This window comes from Drosophila miranda, chromosome 4 (assembly GCF_003369915.1).
Source record: "Drosophila miranda strain MSH22 chromosome 4, D.miranda_PacBio2.1, whole genome shotgun sequence".
NCBI classification, from domain to species: Eukaryota; Metazoa; Arthropoda; class Insecta; order Diptera; family Drosophilidae; genus Drosophila; species Drosophila miranda.
The window spans coordinates 11,765,750-11,783,365 of NC_046677.1; the positions used below are offsets into that span (position 1 = coordinate 11,765,750).

General features: G+C 41.0%; 2 protein-coding genes and 1 long non-coding RNA gene across 8 annotated transcripts; 2 read left to right on the forward strand and 1 right to left on the reverse strand.

Annotated features, from left to right (window-relative positions):
* Positions 1–10: 10 nt before the first annotated feature.
* On the reverse strand, positions 11–16,910 carry LOC108161999 (kinesin-like protein KIF14). Of its 2 annotated transcripts, none has more exons than XM_017296479.2 (2): positions 15,363–16,910; positions 11–2,046 (listed from the first exon to the last, which is right to left on the reverse strand). In XM_017296479.2, exons 1-2 carry the CDS (start codon positions 16,794–16,796, stop codon positions 130–132), a joined length of 3,351 nt encoding a protein of 1,116 aa, XP_017151968.1. In that variant the 5' UTR covers positions 16,797–16,910; the 3' UTR covers positions 11–129. The 2 variants fall into 2 exon arrangements, with proteins under 2 accessions (XP_017151968.1, XP_017151969.1); XM_017296480.2 differs by lacking the exon at positions 15,363–16,910 and adding an exon at positions 2,508–2,552 and having other exon boundaries at positions 13–2,046.
* On the forward strand, positions 3,174–4,451 carry LOC117188962. The gene is made up of 3 exons (XR_004473022.1): positions 3,174–3,301; positions 3,384–3,461; positions 4,372–4,451. It is a non-coding gene; the product is annotated as an uncharacterized LOC117188962 (long non-coding RNA).
* On the forward strand, positions 4,778–12,642 carry LOC108162007. 5 transcript variants are annotated; one of them, XM_017296494.2, is made up of 2 exons: positions 4,778–5,310; positions 12,434–12,642. In XM_017296494.2, the coding sequence occupies exons 1-2, from the start codon at positions 5,148–5,150 to the stop codon at positions 12,592–12,594; spliced, it is 324 nt and encodes a 107-aa protein (XP_017151983.1). In that variant the 5' UTR covers positions 4,778–5,147; the 3' UTR covers positions 12,595–12,642. The 5 variants fall into 5 exon arrangements, 4 of the variants coding, with proteins under 4 accessions (XP_017151983.1, XP_017151981.1, XP_017151982.1 ...); XM_017296492.2 differs by lacking the exon at positions 12,434–12,642 and adding an exon at positions 7,187–8,491 and having other exon boundaries at positions 4,783–5,310; XR_001775526.2 differs by lacking the exons at positions 4,778–5,310; positions 12,434–12,642 and adding exons at positions 5,317–7,076; positions 7,187–7,279.
* Positions 16,911–17,616: the final 706 nt, after the last annotated feature.

The following is a 17,616-nucleotide window of genomic DNA, read 5'->3' on the forward strand; positions in this document are numbered from 1 at the left end:
TTTTTCCATTGGGTGCTATTATTTTATTTTTCAAAAACCAATTTACAAAATATATATATTTAAAAACATAAAAACAAACAAGCACATTGCAACGTAAAATCTAGTTCAAGGCGCAAACTAAACGTCAAGTCAATCGATAAGAAAGCGCACTGCTTTCGGTGTCTTCGTCGGTGAGCTGGCACCGCCTGCAGCCTCTGACTGTGCCAGCGAGCTCCGCATGCCGTGGAGCACACTGTCTAGGCGTGTCAGAGCCTCCTGTAAGCTGATGGCCAGTACTCCGTTGTCCTGTTGATTCTCCCGCTCGAGTAGAGCGTTCTCGCAGTAACGCTTCAGCCGCTGGGTCGATTCCTGCATCATCTGGAGCTCCTGGTGGACGAGCATCTGGAATTGGCTGCCCTCTGTGGTCTCCTCGGGGTCGTAGGTTAGCAAGCGCTTGGTGTATTGAACCAATTTGCTCCCTGGCGAGGGACTAACTGGGGTTTTGCCCGAAGGTGTAGATGTCTGACGTGGTGTGTTGCTACTTGTGGACACATTGAGAAGCCTCTTCAATGGCTGCTTGAGCATGGCACTCAGATTCAAGGCAATTCGACTAGAATTGTCGCTTAGCGTCTCGTTTAGATCTGCATCTAATGGCTCCCAGTCCACCTCGACGCTCTGAAAGATTGTGCGGGCATTCAGCGTCTGATCAGGATTATCTCTCAGCAAATCGAGCCAGACGCCCAGTCGGGCAATGGGCCACTCGGCCTTGAGGCCACGCTGCTTGTCCAGAATCAGTATCACCGTTCGCAGAAGGCCGAATTCGTCTGGAGCTTGGGTTTGCCGGAATTCCAGTTGCAGTCCCAGCTGGCGACAGCGTTGGGTGGCTTCCTTCACCATCAGTTGGGTCTTGTGCAGGCTTTCCTCGCTCGGATTCAGCATTATGCTTTGTATGTCCTCCAGCAGGGTGGACTTCTGGGCTGGCGTGTACACACCCACCTGCTCTTTCAGAGGCGTTTGCTGTTCCTTTTGGGCCTGGGCCAAAACCTGACGTTCCGTCTCCAGCATCTCGCTGTTGCACTGGTACTTAAACTGCTCCAGCTCGAGGCACTGCAACCGCTCCTCATAGTCCCTGGCATGCTGGGCACGCTCCTGCTCGATGCGCGTCAATGCAGCCAACTTCTCGGCCTCCAGTTTGGAGCGAAGCTCCTGTTCCTGCTTCTGCAGGATCTCCTGGTGGGCCAACTGAAAGTCAACCAACTGATCGGTCTTGACTCTGTGCGTGCAAAAAGGATTGGATATGCGGAAGTAGTGGGAGCCGCCGATCACCAAACGATCGCCATGGAACAGCTGTCGTCTCTCCGCCACCAGCTCGCCATTCACATAGGTCAAAAAGTCCTCGCTGCCTGGAATGACATATAGTTTGCCACTGCGCTCGTGCTCGATGCTACAATGCTGGAGCGCCACCAGGGGGCCATCCAAAACGATATCCGGCTGTAAGTTGGCTGATCCCGGTAGACGACCGCGTCCAATGCGTACCAGACCAGGGGGCAACAGATAGAACAGCGTTCCACTTAGTATGGGATCTGCTGTGAGATTGACCAGGCACGCCTGCTTCTGGTCGGCAGTCAGCTCCAGAGCCAGGCCTTTGCGTCTGAGCAAACGCAGCTCGGACTTGCGTTGATCCTCGGCATCGCGCAGCTTCTCCATCCAGGATTTCTGGGCTCGAATCAGCTCCCTTTCGCGTTCGGCCAACTGCTGGCGCAGTCCCTCCACCTCCGAGTCATCCACAGAGGTCTCTATGATGATCTTCCGTGGCGCTGGGTTGTTGTTGTTCCCCGAGATGCATCGCTGCCGTTCATATTCGTTCCTCAGGGACTTCAGGCGATCCACCTCTGCTCTCAGATCCCTGATGATCTTGTCCTGTGGGGACTCGTTCACCTTCACGCGGTTCACGATGGAGCGCGCCTTGCAGGCGTAGCGCAAGGTGGCCAATGTCTCGTCCGCATGCATGCTGGCGGGTGAGATGGTGGCCAGCATAACGGTCTTTGAATTGCCGCCAAGATTTTCCTGGAACGTGAAATCAATGAATATTTTAGTGCCTGGCATTTTGATGTGAAAAAATCGATTGATTGACGTAAATTTCAAATTTTAAAAGTCGGGCTTGAAAAAACCCCTACCCATAGATTTATGGCTTTTTTCTTTTCTTATCAAAAACTCAACGGGCGGAATAACAAAGACAATTAAGGTTGAACCAGAAAAGAATCGGAGCTCAAGCTCCTGATACCCTTTCATTAGGCAGTCTAGAATCTAGATTTGATTACATGTGCATACACTTGATATGAGATCATCTTTCGTCGATTCTACTACTCTTTACATCCATATAATGATGGCATTCCAGGGTTAATATACCCTTGAGTTCCCCTCTACGGGTAACAGGGTACTATAATGTAAACATTAAGCACCCCTCCAGATGCCCCTCCAGCAGATGCTTGGAAATCTTAAGTAATGAAAAATAGACACAAACAAACCTTCGAGTGCACACTTATGTATGCAAACATACATATACATATGCTAATGTATATGTATGCGCATAATAAAGAAAAGATAATGACTGTCAATGATAAGGCTTCGGACAGTTTGCGGCATTCGAACAAACCTTAAACTACCGTTGGCAAAGACAGCCAACCTAATGATCATTAACGTTGAACCGTTATCAGTAAGTGCAATGAACAGAAAGAGATAGCCCTAGTTTAGTTATTGTGCCAACTAAATATACACACATGCATATGTCCATACATATGTATGTTTGCATAGTTCGGTAAGGCGATATGTATATGCTAGTACGTATATTTGGCTGTGTGCGTGTGCGTGTGTGGGATGTGTAAAAGACACTTGTTTGATTAAGCAGGTCAGCACCGAGCAGAGACATAGTGAGAGCAATAGACAGAGAGAGAGCAGAACAAACGGCAAAGGTATTTCAGACAACAGGTAAGGCAGTCTGATACATGCACGTGCATATTCTCGCAGCTGGACACAAAGAGAGAGCTAGAGAGAGTGCAGGTGGACCGACAAACGGCATTGCCATACCTCTCTATATTGTATACCTTGAGCTAAAGCTTGTTTACAAAAACTGCTGCGCAGCAGCGAGCGTAGGAGTAGCTAATTGAGAACGAACAGTGGGTCCACTACATTAATATGCTTACGGAATATTGACGATATCTCGCGGTATGGTTCTCTTATCAATTCAAGACCTTCCAGAGGCTGGACCATGAAACACCCACCGTTCAGCGGAAATTAAATCAATGAATATTTCGAAACCGCAGTTAGTCATCCACGTACCAAAGCGTACCATATAATTAAATTTTTTGACTAAATATAGCCCTCTCGTATACGCCCACCTTTAGAAACGTATCACGATCCTCAGATACTGACCAGATTTCGTGGGTACCAAAGTCTGAAACCACAAAAACTTGCTAATACAGGTACGTATTATAACGAAAAACAACAAACACCTTAATTGAAACCGGCTAAAGTGACGTAGGTACTTATTAACACTAAAATTTGAGCAAATTTACAAAAAATGTTCACCGACTGAAAAATGCAACATACAGATTATTTTTTGAAGGCTCCCGACGGCCAAAGAATTAGATGTTAATTAATAAAAATAATTAAAAACGAGATTGATTTGCCTTTTGAATGATTTTTACTCATCAATTGTCCCCATTTGATGCAATACAAAATACAACCGGCGAGACAGCACTAATGTTAAAAAGTACCGCTTGACAACCGAATTTCTTCCGATCTATAAGGCTTTCCAAAGCGCATGGCAGGCATACAGTCTAGACGGTTATTAGCAAACCTAAAAGAGGTGTATTCAATACACCGGCTTAACAGCCGTTTGAGACCCATCTCATGACTACAATTTTTCGTCAGCTTTTGTGGCATTAGCAATTCCTTGCTAATAAGAAAAACTTCCAACATTAACGATATTTTTCATGCCCTAAGACAATTAACATGTATTAACGATTTTTTAAACTAAAACACTGTGAATCATATGGAAATTGGTTTCAAGCCGAAACAAACGTTGTGCACCACGGTATCTCATGAGCGCGCCTGTACTTAATGGCGAGAGGCAGCACTACACACATGTAGTATTGTATATTTGGGGGAGACTACACATGCAAGCTGGCAGAGAGAGCGGGACAAAAAAACAGCGAAGCTTCAACAAAGCACGAGACGCGAAAACACAACACACACATGCAGGCATACATATACGAGACAACCAACACCAGTAGGTCCATCAACTTTGGCTCGCCAAAGCCTATATACCCTTTAGGTTGAATAAACCAGACAATAGATACCAATTTATAGTAATTTCTTTTTATTTTTTAGGTGCAAGACTGCTCCTCTGAACGCAAAAACCTTATGGGAAAAGCAGGCAGCGTTAGGAAGATAAATACAGTGGCGACCAGGTATGGATACATGTTCATCAATCCTTGTGATATTTTTTTCATTGATTTTATAATTTATTGAGAGAGAAAAATAAACAATTATGTTGCTGCGCGTCTTAAATTTAGCGAGAAGCACAGGAGCTGAACCATGGAGCATACGATCCCGCCACTATATATGCAGTCGGTGGGTGTTATTTGACTAATAATATATGAACACATCAAACAGCTCACAAATTTTATAGCACTCGATCTTGAAAGGGTATGCACACTCTACGCACGCAAAGGCGAGAAACGAAGTCGGCAAAACAAGCCACGAGCCCGAACCGCTACAAAAATGCAGTAACTCTGGCATTCGGCTCTCAGTTTCAGCCGAGACTTCCACAAGAAAACATCGAAATCCGATGAAATTTCGAAGAAACTGCATTAATTTCAATGCAAATGTAAAAAACTGGCTCATACCTTGACGGGGTATTCGACACGGACAAACACAAGCAAACAAAAAAGTGCATAAATACGCGTTTTTAACAAAGACCCTGCAAAAACAAAGTGATTAAAACAGAGTTCATTGCTCGCAAGAGAACCTCAAAAGAGACAGAGAGAGACACAGTTAAACGACCTCGCACAACGCGCGCCAATAGCGGAAAAGAGATAGACGGAGACTACGACTACCACCCCCCTTAGAAGGCACAAGGAAAACCTTTTAGACACTTTTCCATTATGGATGTTTGGGGCTTTTGTGTCAGCGACTCGACCATGTCGTATGGCGGGTCCATGCGCAGCGGCTATTACCGCGACTACGAGCAGTTCCCGTATGGCACACTGGAGTCGTCCAGCGCAGCATCCTCATGTGCCGTCAAGGATTCCTACAGTCGCGTCCAAGGTAATTATCGTTCAGAGCTTTTCGTCGCCACCGCTGCACAGCAGAGAGAGAGAGCAAAACAACAAAAACATGTTTAAAAGCACCAACAAAAAGAAGAAAACCAGCCCCCCATTTTATTGCGTGTATTGTGGTTGTTTTTGTGAGAATTTAAAAATAGACAGCCTGATTTTATGTCCATGTATTCGTTGTCCGTGGGAGTTCACTATGAGTGTGTGTGTGTATGTATGGGGGAACACGCCTTAAAATTTTGCGCATAAACAGAGGGTATCCATTGAGAACATTCGCTTATCAGTGCTTCCGCCCTTCCCATGAGGCCGCTCTTTTTATACCCTTGAAGAAGGGGGAATTATTATTTTCAGCAATTCGGCAAAAGTGCTTTAAAAATCACGTGCAGAAAGATATTAGGGAATCCAGTTGTTACACTGCCCAACTTTGCCCATAAAAATCTCACGTAGACAGGTGCCAAAGATTTCCGGAATGAAAAAATTAAAACGTAGTTAGATATCGGAACAATAGATACGTACGCCTGCACATGCGACTCTTAAAAGGTGTTTCAACTCGCCGTATGTCCAATCACTTCATATGGAGGTCACTGAGGTCCATTCCGTGTATATCCGCTTCTGCTTATACAAAGAAGGCTAATTAAAAAGATAGACAATACGAGACTGTACCTCTCTTGGGCTGGACTGGACTGACTCACAAAAAAAAGTTAAGCAGGTGGTCGCTGCGTTTTGGATATAAAGACAAATAAGGCAAAGAAAAAACATCGGTTGTATTTGTGTGAAAAACTGAGGCGCAATAATGGATCTCAGGTGTGCGAGAAGGGAGGAAGGAGTGCTGGCTGCTGTTTTTGTTGTCTGTACAATCATCATATGACTAATTATGCCAATTGCCACAACCTCCAGGGTACAGATTACCTCAGAGGCCGACAATTCCTGATAGAACACGGGCAAGGTCGCTTATCAGATATGGCTGGTGGTTTACAAATAGCATATCCGTACGGCTTTGCTTTAATCAATGGGAACCATTTAGTTCTGACACAAGCTCAATTGAGCAATCAAAACCCTGTGTGTGTGTGTGAGTGTGTGTCACAGGGTCATCTGGCATTTTGAGATTGAAACCAGTGCTGCCAGATTTTTAAGAGTCACCAAAAGCTAGATTGCATTGGAGGCAATATGTTTTTTAGCGACAGCATGCTGCCGGAATTCGCACAACTTGGCCCCAATTTTTGCCTTGTAAAAACAGCAGTACGATTTTTGTCGGATTAGTTGGCACATTGCGTAGCCACTCCTTAAATTCATTTTTTGTATGTAATGTGCAAACATGTGCAATACTGTAGTGTGACTAAAATAATGTATCAACGTATATCCATACATTTATACACAAAATTGGATGATATACCAAAATACGAACAAGAAATATGATTTTTGTCCGATTTCTCGCTAAAAATCAACAAATATTACATTTACAAAAATCAAAAAACAGAAATTGTTTTGTACTAAATTATTTTTAACCAAAATAAGCTAAAGTGGCAACACTGATTGAAACAGCGCTGCTTTGGCTACACCATCTACGTCACGTCGGCAATCAGCTGTCGGCCCAAAAGGGCACGAGGGTCGGCGGCACGTAGGCCACAAAGTGGTAAGGGGAGAGAAAAAAAAATAGAAGAGAGGGCAGAGAGCAGAGAGCGAAAGAGAGAGAGAGAACGTGGGAGTGCGTGACAGAAAGTCCACTTGCTGGCCTTGCCCAAGGTGTAGTTATGTAAGGTGAGGCATTCCCTAAGAAAGTTTTCCAGATATGTAGTTCCCCTGCCCTCATTAACTTCTGTCTATTATTTCTTAATTAACCCATGGTTTACCCACTCTCTTACTTACAGAGAAATTCAAGCAAACTAAATCAGAGAAACAGCTGCGCAAGGACTGTCCCTTCTGCAAGGAGCACAAGAAGCGGCCACTCATCAATTACATGCGTAAGCGGCAGCAGAGAAAGCACAATGACAGCATCTGCGAGGACGAGGAGGAGATGCACGAGCACGAGGATGAGGGGGTACACCAGCAGCAGCAGACCCCAACGCTGGCGTCAGTCCTGCCCACGCAGCAGAGCTGCAAGGTGTGAGAGACACAAAGGGAGGGAGAGAGCGAGCGAGACAACTACACAGTACAGACAGAAACGACAGAAAAAGCCAAACAAATACAACAACTGCAATACGCAATGCCATATTTAACTGTAAAAAGGAAAAGCAAAAGCAAACACAAAAGAAATGGCAGCTGGGCAAGCGACGAGCGAGCAAGCGAGACAACTATAATAATCAAAATGCAACTGTACCCTTCCCACAGTGGCACTCCAGCATTTCCGCGTCTAGTGACGATGACCGACACACACAAATACACTACCATTTACAAATGAAAGCAAGCCCGAAAAAACTTGATACCAATTTACAAGACCGTTTACTCTTATTATTATGTCCCCATACTCTTTTTCTTAAATAACATTTTTTTTACAAAACTAAAAAAAAAACAAAGAAAAACAACCAAGAACCTGCCTGGCCCCTCCGCTTTGACCTTATGCAAAACGAGAAAAAAAACGTGTGAAAAAAATACAATACACATTACATAACAAGGGAAGCAAAAAAGATGTTACCAGAAAACCAGAAAAATAATTTTCTATTTTGCGTACACGAGACTGAAGTAGAAAATGTTTAAGCAACAGATAATGTTTGTCTTTAGTTTTTCCTATATTTTCCCCAATTGGATCAGTTACAGGAATAACCTACGCGTATAGCTATATATTTAGAAATCCAACAAACAAAAAATCGGAAGAAGAAATGCTTCATTGGCGCCATTTATACGAGTATATATGCTTTGGACCCCCGACTTTTTATTATATCCTTGTCTATATTAGACATTCCTATGTATTTATTGTAAAAAAAAATCAAACCAAACTGATCATTGCACAGTTTTTGGGTCAAAATATATTATATATTAGTGTTGAAAATGTTTCAAAAAGTTTATACCAAGTTAAACAATGTTTTTCTGTTATTACAAGTACCGAAAAATAAGCTTCAAAATAAAATATAATATATGTTACTTCGAGTTCAGACCCCAAACACTGTGCAAAACAAAAGACGGAAAGATACAAAAAACAACAAAAAACCATTAAACATTTGCATTAGTCGGTTTAAGAGTAATTGATTTTTGAAGAATTTGCTTGCGGGTACTGAGAAAATTTTCAATTTACAAAAAATGTTATATATCATATATATTATATATTAATGTTTAATTTAAAAGATATACTATATTTAAACAATAAAAAACATACAAAAATTATATAAAATATAAAAGTGGTTGTTGGTTATATTTTCTGGAATTTATGGTGAGTACTGTGTCTACCGAATGGCAATAAGACAAGGAAGCTCTGGATCGAACCAGTTTATAAGGTTTACTTCTCAATAGTCTCGATTTGTGATTCTTCTGAAACTAGGTATACTAAAGTGAAAAGTGGAAGACCGACTTTGATACTAATGAAAACATCATCGAATTTTTTCAGAAATTATTCATGATAGTGGGTTTCCTTAAGCCAGTTTCGACATGATTCTTTAAATGGTTATTAGTTCCCAGATGTCATCTATTACATTGAGGTAGGTTCCCATCTAAACTGGTTTAGTTTTTCCTCAAAAAAACATTTCCCCTAATTGTTTAAACAAATCTTTACGGAAATCTTTCCGTCTCGCACCAGTTTGCTAATTGTGGTTAATATTTTGGAGACGAATGCCGCACCAAACGAACCCTCAGATGCAATAAAAAGTTAAATAAAAAATCAAGAATTTATATTATGGCTAAGGTCAGGTACATATATAATCGTAAATGCGAGTATCCAACCCTGAGACAGTAATGTGACCCCAATAAAAAGATATCCTTGACTTGACCTGGAACTTGACAATGCCTGAGAATGTTTGTAGAATGAATGGTTTCCTGCAATGTCCGCCCCAAATATAACCTCAATTATGTTAAATCCCGGCTCAATTGGTTTCAATTGAATTAGAGCAACAGAACAGATGAGCTCAGAGCTAGCCGCACTCCAAGTACAAACACAACACAAAAATTGCTTGCATATTGAAATTGCTCTTTCTGCTAAGGCCCCGACCGGGTGATCAAATTAATGAATACCACAACAGCACGCTATAGGAATACGAGTGTAAGTAGTATATATGTTGGTATGTACTGTACATGCACGGGTAGTAGGAATATCATTTACGGGTAGAGCGGTTAAGCATTGAGAAAAACAACACATGGCAGGCAGGCAGGCGGGAAGCCATAAATGCAATTTGTTTATACAATGAATTTGATTCATTTTAAATTCAATGTTAACTAGTTTTTCCAGAACGGAGGGAGAATGGAACTAAATAAAAAGCAAGGGGAATGGATAAGTATATATTATTATTATAAGCAAGAGCTCTCTTATTAAAATTATTCTTTTTGTGCGCGGAAACTGGAACCGAAACGAAAACGAAACAACACGTTCTATTATGTAATGCAAACGTGATTATGTCGTAGAATTTGTATGTCGAATTTATTGTATATCGAAAAATACATACATATAAACCTTCAAAAACGGTAATACTGCACATAGGAAAAGATAAGAACAAGGAATATCTAGAATGGGAATGCGAAGAATGAGGAAAATAATATTTATAGTTCTCATAAAATTAAAGAAAACCATTTCCCAAAAAATACTTCAATAGCCTGTGGATACTTTAGCAGATTAAGCAGCAAGTAAACTCCCATATTTTCATAATTCTTACCTACAAATTCCTGGAAAATACTATAACCTCTTTATTTGACTTTCTTTTTAGAGCAGTACCTATTTGTGAAACCCAAGGCCCCCTCATTTATATTAGCCACAATTTTGATGACTTAACAAGCGCCAGACGAACCGCCTCCCCATATATGAGTTTTTTTATTATTTTTTATTTTTGTTCAATTAACAACACAAATTAGACCATAACTTTCTGGTGCTTAAAACCAAAAGCTTTCAGGCAGTGATATTATTGCTTTTTGGGGTGTATTGTCGCGCCAGTCGGCCAATTAGCATTCATTTGTGGAGCATTCAACGTGGCTTATTTGAAAAAACGTAGAGCCACGAGTGTGTTGCTAATTTTGAAAAATACTACAAAAGTGACGTAGTAGTCGCCAGGTGGCACGCTTTAAGAAAAGATTAAGAAAATTATTATTCCTTTCCATTCGCCATGGGTTTCTGTAGATATTTCTGGAATGGAAGCCCACATCCCCTGATAATACCAGTTTTTGTGGCCTGGGAATTGTAGAATCGTTCCCCGCATATGCATTGCGGTTTTCTAGGGTTTTCTTTTGCACTCGAAACCAAAGCGAAAGTTCGCTTTTCGAATTTACTTATTATGAATTCTAACTTGGGGTTCACTCAGTACAGTTCCAAAGTTGATTCAGTGATGTGAAGGTTAAAGCAAGTCGGCGAAAACATTTCTAATGAATTTCCATAAGTCAGCACACACAAAAATACCGCATAGTACAGAAGGATAGGCCTTCAAATTATTTAAATTAAATACATCTTGTATGGGAAAGTGTGTAAATCTAGCAGAAAATATTTCTCTCAATTGTTTTCTATACAAATAAACTACCAAAATGTTGAAACGTTTGCTGAAAAAACTGAAAAATCATTCAGACGGCAGTTCTAAAGGTAAATAAGGGACAATGAATACTTAGACGTGAATAAAACAAAAACTTAAATATTTGGATAAAAAGATGGCTCTAATGTTTAATTTATGTTTTTAAGACCTATTTGGAACATCATACATCATTTTTAGAACCCAATTACTTTCAAAATAATACCCATAATCACTTAACCTCATTAAATTTAGATTTGTCGAGTGTTTAAATGTCGGAGAATCGTATTATTATAATTTTTAATGGCTGTTGAATTAGGGGAATACCTATAATTCCCGGAAACTGTACGTATCTATACCTGAAATCGTGTTAATTTCAGGGAAATTCACCTAAACTCAAGGAAAAGATCATTGAAAAGTCATTTAAGCCGTTCAGAAAACCCTATTAGCTTATGAATACCCATCCTACCTGGCCCATATCCATATGTATCTATCAACAATTACCTGAACTACAATTTCTTTGGTATACTCGTACAACCATGTGATATAAAGATACGATACTTTCCCATTTAGAAACGAGTTGCCAACTAAAACCTGTCTAAACCACTCGGAGATTTGTTAAGCATTTCATTTACTAAATTGGGGCTTGCTCACAGGTTTGTATTACGTTTTCCACAGGTGCCACAGCTCGTAGATTTCTCACAGCGTATACGTGCGCCTTGTCTTGTAATACTCTACTTTGTTTACAGTTTTATTTACTTGTTAATTGATTCATAATATAATCATGAATTCTTGACCTTAAGCAATGCCTGCCGGAATGATCTCATATTCAAAAGTGTTATCGCCAGCATTTTTTACTCTTTTCAAGGAGAGGGTTCTATGGATTTTTAGGAGAGGTTTGTAAATCCGAAAAGGTAGTGATTTTTAAGTATGTTTTTTGTTTTTTAGAGCAAATTCTACAACTGTAGCAAAAAATAACACTTTAATTTTGATGAGATCCTTAATGTGGGTTTATATATTATATAGAAGTCGAAAACTTTACAATAGAATCTTTTCCATAAGAAATTTCAGTGGAAAAACCAAGTAATTGTACGAAAATCTTGTTGGTCTCTAAAGATAATACATCCAAGCGCCTCAATCCAAAATTTTCCATGTGTTGTGCGTCATGCAGAAACGCCCAACGGTCGGTTGGTTGGGAGCTGGTCTAAGTTTATGCCTAGTATAGGCGCGAAACAAGCTTCGTCTTGATATTCCCCGGCATTAGCTTTCTTCTATAAGTGAACGACCTCATTATAAATATACCCTACCCTACATACAAACGACCTTCAAGCCTATCAAAGGTACTCTTTTTTAAATGTTGCTACATTATTTACGCTTTTTACAGGCTGATTAATCTTTTTTCCAAGTGCTGTCCCACCCCCATATCAACCCTATCTTAATAAATTATTCACACTCATATAACTGTTGTACAAATTGTTATTGCAGCCCATAAGGATGGCAAGAGATTGGGCATGAAAGGCACTTGCAAGTGCGAGCCAACGGCCTGTAAATGTGGCAAGAGGCGACAGCAGCAGCAGCAACAACTGAAATTATTGTTGTCCCAACTCCGAAGACGCGATAACTTATCAAGTGTTATATTATTTTAGTACGACCCGAACAGCAACAAATAAAAACAAAAGAATCCCACACACTTATCTACAAAGTATTTTTAACTGAAACGAAAAGATAGGAAACGTACTCAAAAGATATTGCGTCTGGAGTGACCATATGATGTGGAATGGATAGACAAAAATAAGTCTAATCGTGGAGGGACAACGCGGAAGGCCGCTCGACCTGCGCCTCGAGGGGATTGCACAACACGGCGATTAAACAATCGAGAGAGGGCTCCCTCCCCATTAAAGTGGCTGCGGGCGCCAATTTAAAGCCAAAACATGTGAGGGAGTGCCTCTCCAGAAAGAGTACTCTACTACTGTAACGTTCCTTGGGGATCGGTGGCGACTCTAGGGTACAATAACAGTTCGTGGAACTGGCTTCGACAAGTTCTTGTCTTGTGATTCCCTTCAATCAAGTGTCTCTCACTACAAAATATTATAAAACATTGTAATTACTCATGGAACCACGGGAATTGATTATTAAATACGTCGTATATTAAGTGATAATTGCGACATCTTGCTGTTAGGAATGGTCTTCTGTAAAGCTCTGACAGATAGAGTGCTATTCTTGGAAGGTTAAGTGCGGAGGCACCTTCTATTCCTATCTGGTAGCTACTTGGCTATCGAAATTGTTAAGAAAGGTCGAATATATACTGTAGAACATGGAATACTAATGGTATAGTATGAATTATATGCTTATAAAATATTGAAAGATTAATAACCAAACTAATGATAGATCTCTAGTTACTAAATTATACACTAAAACTTTTCATGCGTTCAATTTAATAACAAATCTAGTTTGAAGCAATTGAAATTCCATCTACTGCCAAATTGAAAGATAAATCTTTAAAAAAATTACAGAACTTAGAGCTCAAAGCAATTGCTATTCTATATATTACCAAATTCGAAAGCTAAATCTATATAAAATCCAACAGAAAAGAAATAAAACCTCTCAAAGAAACTCTTCTAGTCCCATGACTATGTTACAAATGCTTATAGCAGCCCCTCCTGTAAGTTAAATAAAGATTACATGACATCATTATATCACAAAACTTATATGAGGCTTACACATAGTTGCAATAAATGCTTGATATGCCACAAAGGCATTTAGAAGCGCTCTACGGACTTAAACTTTAAAGTTGTGTGGATTTTATCTTTTAGCTAGAAAATATACTTTTAGAGAGGGTAGACGTTGGTAGCCCTTAGGAATTTTAATCGGGAATCGGGAGAAGCTTTAAGAATTTGTTCCTCAAGAGCGCACGAGGAATCACAGGAATCAGTCTTGGCATAGAAAAAAGTAAATAAAATAATCTTTTAACTAAATTTCCCTGACATTAATCAAAACTTATGTATTACAGGAGGAATATTTAAAATAACTCTTTGTCTAAGCCTAAGTTCCCATCTCTTTTTATAGGGTATTAAAAGCTCTTAGCTACACCTTCTATATTTCTTTGTTGGTTTGCCGTCGGATACTAGAATTTTACTGGAATACACGTGCCCCCCTTCTTCTTTTGCATCAGGCCATAAATGCTATAAGCAAATAGAAAAGCCAAGGTATACGATTAAATAGATATGATAAAAAGCTCCCCCAATCACACAATTGATTGGAGCACAGTCGTTGGGGAGGTCTTTGATACGATTCGACTTAAAGGCCGCGATAAAAAGGCTAAATTTTTGTTGAATTTTGATAAAGAATTGGAAAAAGAAATATTGACAAATTGAAAAGTGGGTCTTAATTATATGATAAAATTTGGAAATATAATAAAAAGAGAATTGGAAGTAAAGTAAAATAATGAACGAGGGCTAGGAGATAGATCTAGATAAGAAAGATTGAATCTTAACAGGATTTTGAGAGAAAATCAAGCGAAAACGATTGAATCTTAAATGTATTTCGAATAAATAAAGATTAATCAAGAGAAAACTATGCAATCCTGAATGTATTCTCATTATAATAGAGAAAATCAATCCGAAACGATTGAATCTTAAAGGTTTACCCATTATTCAGTGATGGAATGCTAAAGGTATTAGGATTATCTTTGAGATCAACATGCTCTAAGGCCAATCTAATCGTTCCCTCTTCAACCTCTTCTCTCTTCCCATAGAAGTCTCTAGTAAAATGATCTATTTTTTGAAGATATTAGCATACAACTAAATTGTCTAAGCAAACATTAAAATGTCACAAAAACGTAATCCCCAGAAAAGAGCAGGCATTATAAAGTTGTAGCAAAGTACCAAAGCGCGTGTGGCAAAAAGACAAGAAAAACGACAGACGACTATCACGAGATAATATTTGTAGAGAGACAATAGCCAGAGAAAGAGCTCTTTGCCCTCTCTCCAGAGAGCAAATACATCACGAGATCCAAAATCATATTTGTAGAGCGATACCAGATTGAGTTTCTGCAAATATTTGTAGGGGAAATACAGTTTGTTGGAAAGTTTTCTGGGTTGGAGGTCAACACCCCGCTCCCGCTCCCGGTCTCAGCGCTGATTACTTTTCCGAGTAATCGCTGTGATTGTGGGAAGACCCCCAATTCCCTCCCTTGAGTTATTGGCTAATCAAAGCGAAAGTGTTGATAATTATTGTAGAGGCGATGGCAACATGAAATGGAAACTATCGTCAGCTAAAAGAAGGGAATCGTGTGGGCATTTCTTTAAGGCAATAAAGGCCCCCCATCCTTGCGTCAAAAGTAGACCAAAATGATAACCTAATTGATAAAGAGTTAAGCAATCAAAATGTGCACCCATTGGGCAATACTACTCACCCTCAATAGCCAGGTGAGAACGCTCTCCCTATACGGAACAAAGGTGCTGGGCGTCGAGGGTCCATTGCCGCCGCCCGCTTTGCGTCCATCTGCCAGGGCGGCAATGACTTTTCCCAGTGTCAGGAGGCTCTTGTTGATGCTAACGCCCTCACGTATCCTCTCGCCATTCGATCCCGAGACACTGATCCGTTCGCTGCCAGCCAGATCCACGAGACTGATTTTACTCCTGCGCGTTTGTCTTAGAGAGGCAGTGCTCTCAGAATCCGTATCCGAGGTCAAGCCATCCTCAGTGGAGAGATCTGTGAGGTTCAGAACAATGTTGAAGATGGAGTGAGAGCGCGAGCTCTTGTCGTTCATGGCCGTGGAGGCGGTGGCCCGCTGGGAATTGCCCACCGCTAGCCAATTGCGTAGCGCTGAATAAGAGTCCACCGAGTGGGCACTCAGATCCACCACATAGGGTCCGAAAATGGGATGCTCTCGCACTTTTAGAGCCGGTCGCTGCTGTTGCACAGGCGTGGAGTCAACCGAAGAGGACGTCGCATGTTGCACACTCAACAGGTCGTGGATCTTCTCGTTGTAGATCTCGAAATAGCTGACTTCCACTTCCACCTGGAGCTGCTGTTCTGCCTTGGCGGCCTCTATTCTGCGGAACAGCTCGTGGCAGAAGCGGGGAATAATCCCAGCCTCGTCATGTGGTGGTCCGCCATCCAAAGCGGCATCATCCAAAGCCTCTATGCCCATCATGCTGTAGGATTTGCCGGAGCCCGTCTGGCCATAGGCAAACAAGCAGGCATTGTAGCCATCGAAGGCGGTTTCTATCAGAGGACCGGCTGTGCCCTCAAAGACTTTCGCCTGGCCGGCATAGTTCTTATTCTCCGGATCGCAGGAATAGTAGACTTGATCGTAACTGAACAAGTGGGTCACACCGGCGGAAGCGTCGAAACTGCTGCCTGCCTGAACGGTGAGCTCGTTGCTGTTGCCATGGACCTGTACCACATTCGTGACCTGTTGTCGGTTACATTCCTGGGCATTTAGGGGGCGCACGCGAACGGCCACAATCATGTTGCTCTCCTCGGAGACGCTGTGAAAGGAGTCCATCATCATGGCGTTTTTATCTTTCGGTTTGCTCGAGCTGGATTTTCCACTCGGGGTTTTCATTCTTGCGGCCGTAGGTCTATAAAGAGAGGACGGGGTATAGCAGGCATTGAAGGCTGTGGGTCTTAGCTTATGCTGCGGGGAATTCACGGAATTGCTGAAGGCCGTGTTCAGGAGCTGCTGCTCCTCGCTGCTCTGTCGTGGCGTCTTTGTTAAGACTTTTCTTCGCAGTCCACCGCTGGCATCTGACGCCGGCGTCGATTTTTGGGCCATGCTCCCGCTACCACGGGTTTGGAATTGCTGGATGCGCTGACGCACTGGCGTGCTCTTGTTGCTCATATTTTAAATAATCGTTGAGCTATTATTATTAATAAAGAATGAAAATGCAAAAAGTTTCAAATTCAAGCGCGGCGTCGTTTGTTGATCAATTTTCATTCTAGTGACGTGATGTAGTCGATAACAGGCAGGGCTGCTTGGATGGAAACATGTGTGGTGAAATAGTCTGGCAGCGCTGTCCGCTCACGATAGAGATGGGCTGGAAATCCGGTGACTCTTGATTCATAATCAAGAATTAATTTATTTATATATGTATGCATGTATTTTGCAACAGAATACGTTGTTAATTTATATATTGTATATGCATGGTTTGTAATATCATCCACCCTTAAAACAATCGTTTCCCGATAGTTGCCCAATTCATCGAGTATGTCCATTCGATAACAGCTGACGGAGTAAATATTGTTTAAAATAATTGAATTTAGACACAATACTTAAAAGTACTTAATCTTTTAAAAAATTAAATCATCAATGGCATATAATTAAGTGGGCATTTCTGAAGGATTTAGTAAGCCAGCATTATTCAACAGAATATCAAAATCGAGGAATAGGAACGATTACTCTCTTAGGTTTTTTTTTGTTTGACCTTAATCGCTAAAACCTTTTTTTAGGGAAAATCCAATAATGGCAAGTATTTAAAATGAACCAGTCAAGTAGAAAATAGTTTCATTATTTGGATCAAATTATGCGGGCAGACCGGAAGGCTCGATCTAGCTAGTAATATTAAACGAAATATAAAAATCGAGGAATATGGTTTCCAATCTTTGACGGAGAACGATTAACCCATTTTAAGCCAAGAGGGTGCTTTCAACATTTCACCGAA

What these genes read in the sequence shown, in the direction of transcription:
- LOC108161999 (XM_017296479.2), bottom strand. Translation starts at nt 16,796, where the DNA reads ATGAGCAACAAGAGCACGCCAGTGCGTCAGCGCATCCAGCAATTCCAA. An exon ending in TTCTCACCTGGCTATTGAGG is followed by an intron (nt 2,047 to 15,362) that starts GTGAGTAGTATT and finishes TTCACGTTCCAG; the next exon opens with GAAAATCTTGGCGGCAATTC.
- LOC108162007 (XM_017296492.2), top strand. Translation starts at nt 5,148, where the DNA reads ATGGATGTTTGGGGCTTTTGTGTCAGCGACTCGACCATGTCGTATGGC. An exon ending in TTCCTACAGTCGCGTCCAAG is followed by an intron (nt 5,311 to 7,186) that starts GTAATTATCGTT and finishes TCTTACTTACAG; the next exon opens with AGAAATTCAAGCAAACTAAA.